Source organism: Balearica regulorum, chromosome 4, assembly GCF_011004875.1.
Source record: "Balearica regulorum gibbericeps isolate bBalReg1 chromosome 4, bBalReg1.pri, whole genome shotgun sequence".
Lineage (NCBI taxonomy): Eukaryota > Metazoa > Chordata > Aves > Gruiformes > Gruidae > Balearica > Balearica regulorum.
Genome location: NC_046187.1, coordinates 34,934,409 through 34,945,118, shown reverse-complemented (window position 1 = coordinate 34,945,118; position 10,710 = coordinate 34,934,409). Strand labels below are relative to the sequence as shown.

The following is a 10,710-nucleotide window of genomic DNA, read 5'->3' as shown; positions in this document are numbered from 1 at the left end:
TTTATACTTTATAAATGTTCACTTTTATTCAAAAATTATTGCATACACATTTACAGAGTCACTTAAGCACCATATGGAGTAAAATGCAAATATTTACTGTAGCCTTTTTATCCTTATTGGTTTGGTATTGAGGTCTATCACTTTTTTCTTATTTCCTCTCAGTATCTTTGTCTGTTTTGCTACATTAATAGGCTTCCAAATCATTACCAATGGCTGTAAAGATAATAAAACCAGCATGCTGTTCTCCCTTTGAAGTTGGATATTTTTCTGCAATGAAGTAATGACTGATTTTGTACAACTAGACTGAATCATGCTGTATACACTGATAACACTTACGGCTCACTAAGAGAATAGTATGTTTACATGGATAAGGTATTCACTTACTTACAATACCTTCAATTCAAATTAACAGAACCACAGAAAAGGTGGGAACAATTAGTTGTATAGTCCTTATTAGCAAGCAAGAGGCTAGGAAATTAATTGTAGTGGTAGCACAGATTGAGATTTAGGAACAACTAACAGGTAGTTTTGGTGACAGTTAAAAAAATACTCTCATTTTCATCATTTTATCTGGTATTAGTAATGTCTCATTTTGTCAGCATGAAACAATTAATAGTACCCCAAAATAAAGGAAAAGATTAATTTCTGAATATAAAATGCCTGAACATGCAGATTAATATTTATATGGCTTCTGCAGAGGAAATAGAGTCATTGGAAGCATGATACAGATTTTTTAAGTCTCTGCTTAATCAGGTGAAGACATTTAAGAGTGTCCTAATTTGAACATGCAAGTCATTCTGCAGGAAGGGAGAAATGGAGGTGAGAACTGGGAGTCAAAAGAGAGGCGAGCACACTGCACTGAAGATGGTATTCCTTCACAGCAAGGGACAGACCTTTCTGTGGTAAGGGCAATGCAAATGACAGTCACATGAACAATCCAGGCAGGACTCTGCTGCACAAAATGAGAACTTAACAGCCCTGAAAGAAAACAAGGTATCCCTCCACCACCCAGCCCCCCTTCCTCCCCACCAGGGTCACACCATCACAAGAGAGCACAAGCAGGCAGACTAGCTCACAGCACTCTCCTTTCCTCATCTTCACATTTATTCCCACGCCTAGATCTGCAAGTTACTACTAGTCAGTGCTTTCAACCAATGGATCAGAGGTGCGGGAAACCCTAATAATAAACTGTGTCATTAATTGGACAAAGTGCTGGAAGTTTGGTGGATCACCAAAGGTCAGCATTTACTACCAGTCATGCTATAACAGTAACAATTACTACTTTTCTTTATTGCCCTATGGGGAAAGCTGTTTCCCAGTACCAGCCAGTGCTGACTTCACAGCGATGCACAGCAGGTTACCCAGCATCACTCTATGCACAGGACAAACAGCTGACAGGAGCTCGACTATATCGGGCCATTTAATTTTCAAATAAAGATTGAGAGAAGGAAAAGAGACATGGACTGAACAGGAGGTAATTTCCATCTTGGAACGAAGATTATCTTGTCTCGTAATAAAGTGTTATGTTGCAATTTGATTAATTCTATTTTACAGGAAATAAATTAATTCTTCATCCAATGTATTATCTAGACAGGAAATGTTATCAGTCACAGACAAAGCTATTAGTCTGGTATTACTCAAAACATCTGCTAATCTGTGCCATATAGCTAAGCCTCTGAGAGATAACTGTCACTAATTTCTACTCTTTGACTTTAAAAAAAAGTCTCACTCAAGAAGCCAGTTCTTGTTTATAAAATGTTTTTATACCACTCAGTATTAAAAGCATATGTATCAAACACCTGTTACTCTATCAGTGATTTTAAGTCAGGAACATTTTTAATCTGGAAATCCAACAGCATCTGTCCAAGTGCTTTGCCCTGTAAGAAAAAAACAAACCAACATTTCATTTTACTGTCTAAATATACTACCTTTGTAAATTAAGTTTTTAAAAATGGTTCAAGTGTACTTTATATAATCAATGCAAGAATTCAGTATGTTTTCTAAGTTTTATGACTATTTAGCTCTCTATATAAATTTTGGGTGAGTTTTATCAAGCCTTGGATTGTGTGTTATCCAAAGTTGTATTTACCTTTTCCATTTATTTGGCTCACTTGTGAGCCAATATAGTTATGTAAGGAGAACTATACAGTTGAGTTTTAAAGCATCTAAACCTGAACAGACTGAATAGTTTATTTCAATTTATTTAGTACCTAGTACTAAAATAAATTTATTTTGGGTTCAATTCTGCTATCTGATTCATACATGGCATCATCTTATGTTGTGATTAGTCTTCTCAACTATGTTGAGGTTATTAGTACACATAAGCATTTCTCAGCCTATGGTGGCAGAGCTATGCTTTGCCATGGGATTGCCACATTAAGGCAGCTTATCTTCAGGTTTAGATGTTTCAAATATTTAATACTCAAATTGTACACTTGCAAGAAAATGTTAGTTTCAGATTCACATAATGTCATCAACACAAAAGATCTCCTACTCATCTATCTTTCTCTTTCAGATTTGTATCAGTTATCAGTATTTTAACTATAGGAGTCATATGCTAAGCTAGAGGAGTTGTCGTACAGTTAACCGTTCCTGTATGTACTAGGAAACACTTAAATCAGAATTATCTAGTAAATTTGTATTCTCAAAAAGTGACAGCCTTTGAGAAGCTGATTTTGCTGGTGCATCTAAAAGCATAGGTAGCACATCATGAAGAGCATAACTGATTTGATGATTCTTAATAATTTCCCGTACAACTCTTTCACCCAATACCCTAAATGAACTTTCTACTTGCCTGTGTTGTTTTCAAACCTTAAAACAATTAAGTAGATTATGTATATTGACAGGAAATTAAAAGGAACTAAAGAGTCAAAACCAAAAACAGTTCCAGCCCAAAAGCTAGTTATAAAGAGACTGCATAATACATAGTGATAAAAAGATAACTACATTAAAATCAATGCTTTGATACATGCCTGTGGGTCGCTTCTTAGGGATGCTATGCCACCACCACCAAGGGAATTCTTCAGAACAAAATTTAATCCATGGATTCCTGGCAACTCGTATCTGTAAAGTCAAGTCCACACATTGTTTCTCAGGAGATTTTGTAAGAAACACTCATACAGAACATCAAGCAAAAGACTGCGTGCACAAGTGTCATGCTTCTGATGGCATCCCACTGCTTAGTCAAGCCTAAAAGTTAACTAAAGATTAACCCATGGCTTTCCCTGCCTTCTTGTTCCTTCCCCTTGCTCCAAATCAATAGTTCTTAATAGTTTTAAAGTAGGACCATAAAGTAATGCTCCTTTCCTCTTACTCAACTTCAAAACTCATTCATTTCTAATGAGGTTGTTTTCTACTTCCCCCCCACCCACCCACCCCCCCAAGAGTTAAAGCCCCTATAGAAAGCTCCATAGGCAAGAGGTGCAAGATCCAATATGAACTCAGAGAACGTAGTGGGCTACAGGAAGTATTTTTAGTATTTCCTAGTTCTGATACTGCAAAATACAATCGCTTAATTCCTGGAACTCACTTTTGCTAACAAAGGCTGCCAGCTAATTGGGACGGCATCCTCTTTATTACTGAGAAATCACTATGAGTTACTAAATCAAACTCTTATGACCAACTACAGACAATTTTACAACAAATGAAGAGTAGAGCTACATTTCAATGCTTTCTTGGAGCCATGTATTTTGTTCAGATGATAAAGTTTTATTTTAGTGTGATAGACCTATTTTTCTGTTCCATTGCCACTGTAAGCATTTTTCCATCCTTGCTTTTGACTGGTGCAATTCCAATTTGGAAACTTCTGTAGAAGTTTGGCAAATGGCTCTGTGGTTTCCTAACAAAGTTGTTTCAAATTCCAAAAATAGGTCTATAACATATTTCCATTTGCCTCTCCTTGCACAGTTTTTCAGTGTTTCGTCATCTTCCTTGTCGTCTTCTTGTTTTTCTTTGGTTTTGCTTTCCTCCAATATTTTCTTTATCTAAGGACTCGACAGCTTTCCTTTTTTCCATAGGAAAGGGTTTAATCAGAACATCAGAAAGACATGAGGAATAATGCAGAAAGATGATGTCCAATTCTTGCTCTGTCTCCAGGTGTTTGCTGCAATTGAAATCACGCTTCCTCCAACACCATCTATTTTTCTTTAGTGATCTATCTGATCTTCATCTGTTTGGGGCAGATTCTTCTAATCTGTCCTCCGAAATAGCTGGATTTCTTGCAGTGCTCTCGTACTGCTGATTTTGTCTCTCTGAGGTTTATCTTTCTCAGCTCCTTCTTAGCATTGTGAAAATTATGGCTGTTGATGTTCCCAGCTCTGTACGCTCTCGTATCTTGGGCAGATGACCCAAACCTTTCACAGAAGGAGATGTTGTCAGCCTATGATTCTGCTGAACAGCCTGGCAAACACTTTAGTTCTCATTATGTTCTTGCAAGCAGTAGTCATGGAGTGTCTGTGCCTGTCTCCGAGGCAAGGAGTTTTCACTGTTGCTTCTACTCTTTAATTACCACATTCTAGTATTAACATTGTTAGTTGTGACTAAGAAAAGTGGTGTTAGCATTCTGTTGATCTTCCTTGAAAACTAGTTGCCAGGCAACATTATCATGCTTAAAGGCAAATCCATTGGGAAAGCAGGGAAGTTTAGTTAATCCAACAGTGCTCTACTTGACAACAGGAATATGAAGAATAAAGCCATTTCCACAATAAGTCATCTACATAATTTACTAAGTTTAAATAGCATAATCAACTACATAGCAGGATCAAAGGACCTCACAAAATTTTCAACTAAATACTCAATACAAATTACCAATAACCATATACCATGAGAGCTAGAGGTCTACCAAAATACTACACTGTAAATTCTACCCTGAAAAACTGGAAAAGACTTCCAGGCAGCAAGTGATTTCACAACTGGCAGATCTCTCCATGAGAACTAGACTAATGGAATATGTATTCCAGAAGCTAATACTTCAGCTCTCAAAAGAGGTTTCATGAAAATCAATCATTTTAAAAAAATCAGGAGAGAAACTGAAGAGTGTACAAAAGCAGAAGCAAATGACAAAGAGTGGAAGAATTTCATTTCAGTTTCTGCAGTAATTCTGGCAGGGGGATTATGTAATACAAGCAACAGATCTTAATTTGGAACATCACAGAACAGCACATTCACTTCAAGTACTTCGAGAAAATATTTAGTGAGATAGCTCTAGCTAAAACTAGGATTACAAAATAATAAAGAGCAGCATTTTCAATATTTTAAGGCCTGTTTGAAGAATCTAAGCATCCAAAATATTTCTGCGCAAAAAAATATGCTCACAATTAAAAAACTCAACACTATAACCATTGTAATAGTCTGAAACAGCAACAATACATCAATGAAAATGTTGACCTGCATTTACCCAGCACAATTAAACAATGTAAGTTTAATTAACAGATCTAAAAAGAAAAAATATTATCTAATGGTACAATTCAATCAGAAGTTTTAAGTTTTCTGCTCTTAAAATGCAGAAAGAAAACAAATAAACCCTTCAAAGAAGGGTTTATTCTGGCTGTGACAGAAACCAATAAAACAAGGAAAATTCACTGTTGTAGCTGAACTCCTATGCTTATGCACAATAGGGTGCCTGCTTAACTACTTCCTTTAAAGTGCTGTCTGCACATATTCAAAGAAGTCGAGTTTCCCTGTCAATTTCCTGTTAAAAATGCATGGAAATAATAATGGTACAAAAATTCTTTAGTGCATTTAAATAAAGAAAAAAGATAGGATTCCTCTCAGAGGAAAGCAGGAACCAAATCTATAGGCTAGAAGAGATACACTGTAGAGAAGCAATTTCCCCCCCCCCAATAAATATACATACAAAGAAATGCAATCTAGAAGCATCAGTATCCACATTTCTTGTTTTTCAGCTTTTAGTAAACGTATCCCATAAGAAGAAATCAGCAGTCATATAATTTTTATTTCTGAGCATTGGAATACTCTCAAAACATGAAGATAGCCATATTTCAGATGAAACCAGCACATTCTCACAGGATATTTTTACTATCCTCCTTAAATGACTTACCTAATACAATACCACTGAAAGTTTCATATTCCACTTTAACATTACCAGATCTCAATTTATAAAAGTCTTGTATACAAAACACCACACAGATAACTTAGTAGTAACCCAGAGGGCAAGATGGCTAAAGGAAAAAAAAAAAAAAATCTTTCACATGCAGTATGATTTTCTAGCTACTCATCTTACTACAGCATTGATGTTATTTTTAATTATGGTACCAGTCAGAATTCAAGAAACTAAAGTCCTTTTATAAATTTCTGTCTGAATATGGCCATGTCTTCCTTACCATCACTCAACATGAAAGGTCTGACCTTTCACGTTGAGCTTGTGCATCACTCCTATGCCCAAGACAAACTGTGATTAACTGTTAATAATGTGATTACTTCCCCCACTGTATAGAGTATATATGTTTGGAATTTTGGGGGTATGGGGAGAGGGGTTTGAAAAACCATCTTGGTTGTTATGTTACCTGAAAATCTGGAAGTTTGATTTTTCAGTGTTCTCTACCAAAATAATCCCACCTTTTCTCTGTTTAGTACACGTATTTAATAGCTTTAATGAAAAAGAATGAAAGGCAACTGGCTGACAATCTCAGTTCTGTAGTGAGGCAGAGCCAGGGTTGGTATGTTTTTAGTAACAACACTACTATATATATTTTTAGCCACTCACAATTTAAATAAAGGAAATGAAGGAAAATGAAAAAGATAGCTCTTTTTATGACAGTTAAATAAACAAGTAATTTAAAAAGAAACTATACAATCTGAAGCACATGAGCATAATCCTTATAATCCTAAATATTTCCACAAAAGGATTTATTCTTTTTCCCCAGTAGTTTTTCAGTTCACTCACAGAGCTCCATTATCACATCATTAAAAGGAAGCCAAACACAGGAACAGATAATCTAATTAATCAAAATAAATTGGCTTCATCCAGACACAGCAAATTTCAACTTTTATTTATGAACATGAACAGCATTAAGCAACAACACTGAATCAATTTCTAGAAGTATCATTAGGAGGCATGGGACTTTTGATTTCTTCTCTTCTTTGCTCTGTTTCAGAGGAAATTCAATTACATTTTTTGGTATCACAATTTATTAGATACACAGATTTGTTAGCACTTTTGAAACAGTGGTTGAGATCTGCACTGAGCTGCTTATGAAGACAAAGAACAAGCACTTATAACTCAAAGATCAGGGGTTAAAATAACTCCAAGCTCTGAGCTTTGAGCTGCACCTTTCTGACTCAAGCTCTTTGAACATGGAAAGAGACACTTGAGTTTATCACCCATGGAAATATGTAATGATTTTGGCAGAATCTCTGTATTTGCAGAATTGACTTTGTATCAAAACAGGTTTTAGAAGACTTGTTTGTTGCAACATTAAGCTTTTGTTTGTTTTTAAGGAGAGACAAAGGTTTAAAATCTGTCAGCTGTTTCATTTGACATCCTTAGGAGAATGAGCCCTATTACCTCATGGTACAGAGCAGTACATCTTATTTGCCAGTACCCAGGAAGGACCCTGAGCACCAGCTGAAAACAAAAATGTTATGTATGCTGTCTACTGGCAGAGGATATTCTTTTGTAGATGAATACCAGGTAAAAGTATCCTGTTTAGGATGTATTCTCTTTTGTGTTTTAAAAAGGGAAATTAGATGTGGTTTTTCTTTAAATTCTGGCAAAATGTGGGTGAGACAGGGGTATTCAAAGGAATACTTTCTCTAAAGTGAGTGAGCTTCATAAAGATTAAAGTGTTTTACAGAGATGGGGATAGGACAAGGCACGTTTCTGATGGATGATCAGGTAAGTTTGGGCTCCAGTCCATACTGGCTGCATGAATGTTTTTCCAGTGGTGTTTTAGGGATTTCAAACTCCCAGATCTGCAGTGGCTCTGAGGCTCGGGAAGCTTCAGTTACTAAGGCTCCTGTAGTCTCCAAATAGTTCAAAAATAATGGAAAGATACATTTCTCAAAGGACATTAGAAGTTATTTCTATTTTGTAGAGACATTCTCTACTGGAACAAAACAAAGAAATAGTCCCAACGCTGATATTCTAATTCTGGGAATTTGAATGCCTTCACTAAACTGATTCGCTGCCTTTGTCCAGCTTCAAGAGAGGCCCACGTTCGTGTTCTTTTTCAATGACTATTGTTCAAGTTATTTAAAAAGGCAAAGAAAGATACATAAAAATGAAGACAAAACACACAGGTTTGCAATATTTATGTTTATATACTTTAAGATAACTTCTGATATAATCATATATCTACCATACAAGAGTGGACTGAGCAGCAAGCTACTCACCTTGTCACTAGTTGTTCTTCAGGTTTTTCTTGCTCTAAAAGGTGTTGGAAGTAATTCTCCAGGGCTTGAGTAGTCAAAGTTTTCTTTAGGTACGGATAGTAGAGGGGATGCCGTGCTATCACACCTGTTAGGTATAACTGGTGTTAGTTGGAATAAGAGCTGTTAAAACTAATTTGTACTTATCCTTTCAAAACTGATCTGAGATCCTCCTCCTAACTGAAACTGTACATATGGATCCTTTTTAATGAGCTCCTGAATAAAAACCAATAGTATGACAGCTTTCCCTCTGTCAGTGGAGAGGTAATGTGGAGCATGACACAAAAGAATGCTCCCAGATTAAGTGATTATTGGACTTTTTCTGGCTGCAAACAGTTCAGGCCACTGAAAGACACCTAAAGAACAACAGTATCATCGCAACAAACAACCCACAGGCAGTCCTCTTCCCCAAAATGGTTTGCAAGACTTAGACAAGTAATTGCAATTAACCGTAACAAGGCATGATCAGTGACTGACGGTTTGGTCCTTGACCCACTCCTTGCATGAGATCCTGACATAAGTGTAGGAAATCACAATTACATTTTTATTGCTGTAAATATGCTTTCATAAGCTTCAGGTAACTTTATGCTGAAGCTGAGGTTCCACAGCAGGATCAGGAAAGCAGATTTGTGTCACAGGGATCTTTTTATCTGTGGACTTCAAAGCTAAATTAGAGGTCAAGTTTGTTGTTGTTATTGTTGTTCCTTAATACAGCAGTAGTGTCTTTATATCTGAGGAAATCTATTAGCTATGCATCATTCATGATTTGGCAATGCTACACTGCAACAGTGGTCAACCATGGGGAAAGGGAGGGAAAAAAAAGGAAAAAAATCAACATTCCTTCATTCTTCAACCCAAAAAACAGTTTCACAAACAAGGACAAGAAAACTATATTCCTAAAAATAAATGAACAAAATTAATCAGTTTTAGCATGACAGCTAAGAGCAAATCAAATCCCAAACGCACCTTTAATTCATACTGAGCTTTGAACACCACACACTCTCATCTTCCAACAAGAGAGCCAATTGTTGCATGCAGAAGTAAGGAATAGAAGGAATTATTAAACAATGCAAGGAGCAGTACAATCAATGTAAAGAGACTGCACACTGAAATACACCATTTGGATTAACAATATAATAAAAACATTCTCTTACATGCAAGAACAACTTTGTTATTTCCTAACAGTGTCAATGTTTTAGCCATACACATTACAAAATTCATGTATGGAAATACTATACATGATCACACAACCAAGAGATTATATTACATAACATGTACGCATGCAGGAGTAGCAACTAATGTGTAAAGGAAGCCTTAAAAAGGCATTTCTTAACTTTGGGAAGCTCAACTTTGCAACCCTAAACAAAGATCTATCTTTGTGGTATGACATACAAGTAGTTTTTCTTAATACCTCAGTTTTCAATAGCTGCTAAACAGAAAGCTACAGGTATTTTGTAGTAAAATCCTTGGTTTATACATAATTTTTTTTTTGTTTCAGCACAGACACAATTAAAAAATGAAAATCAAGTAATGTGAGAGCCTTCAAAAAATTAAGTAGAGCACTTAATATATAAGACATATGTGAAAATATTATATTACTTCAGAAAGCAAGAAAAAGAAAAATACCTATGTTTGCAGAGTTGCCTTTGTCTCCGCTTCTAGTATAGGCAAGATCTTCTAAGCGGTAAGTATGTGGACCACTTGGCAGATCTATACAATATAAAAAATGAATACATGTTAATGATAACTACAAATAATAGTACATAGAATCACAGAACAGCTTGGGTTGGAACCTCAAAGATCATCTAGTTCCAACCCCCCTGCCATGGGCAGGGACACCCTCCACTAGACCAGGTTGCCCAAAGCCCCATCCAACCTGGCCTTGAACACTTCCAGGGATGGGGCAGCCACAGCTTCTCTGGAAAACCTGTTCCAGTGCCTCACCACCCTCACAGTAAAGAATTTCTTTCTAACATCTAATCTAAATCGACCCTCCTTCAGCTTAAAGCCATTACCCCTTGTCCTATCACTCCGTGCCCTTATAAACAGTCCCTCTCCAGCTTTCCTGTAGGCCCCTTCAGGTACTGGGAAGCCACAATTAGATCTCCCTGGAGCCTTCTCTTCTCCAGGCTGAACAACCCCAACTCTCTCAGCCTGTCCTCATAGGAGAGGTGCTCCAGCCCTCTGATCAGCTTCGTGGCCCTCCTCTGGACTCGCTCCAACAGCTCCATGTCTCTCCCGTACTGGGGCCCCCAGAGCTGGACGCAGTACTCCAGGTGGGGTCTCACAAGAGCAGAGAAGGGGAGAATGACCTCCCTTGAC

General features: G+C 36.8%; 1 protein-coding gene across 3 annotated transcripts in view; it reads right to left on the bottom strand.

Moving 5' to 3' along the window:
- The window catches only part of LOC104642559 (uncharacterized), a 65,780-nt gene continuing 55,070 nt past the window's right edge, over positions 1-10,710 (bottom strand). For 2 of the 3 annotated variants that reach the window (XM_075751752.1, XM_075751753.1), the window contains exons 17-20: positions 10,015-10,098; positions 8,353-8,476; positions 2,973-3,063; positions 1-1,877 (exon numbers count right to left, since the gene is read on the bottom strand). In XM_075751752.1, coding sequence (XP_075607867.1) covers positions 1,803-1,877; positions 2,973-3,063; positions 8,353-8,476; positions 10,015-10,098 — 374 coding nt within the window. In that variant the 3' untranslated portion in view covers positions 1-1,802. Of the gene's footprint in view, positions 1,878-2,872; positions 3,064-8,352; positions 8,477-10,014; positions 10,099-10,710 lie in introns of those variants that run through there. The other variant, XM_075751754.1, reaches the window with a different exon arrangement.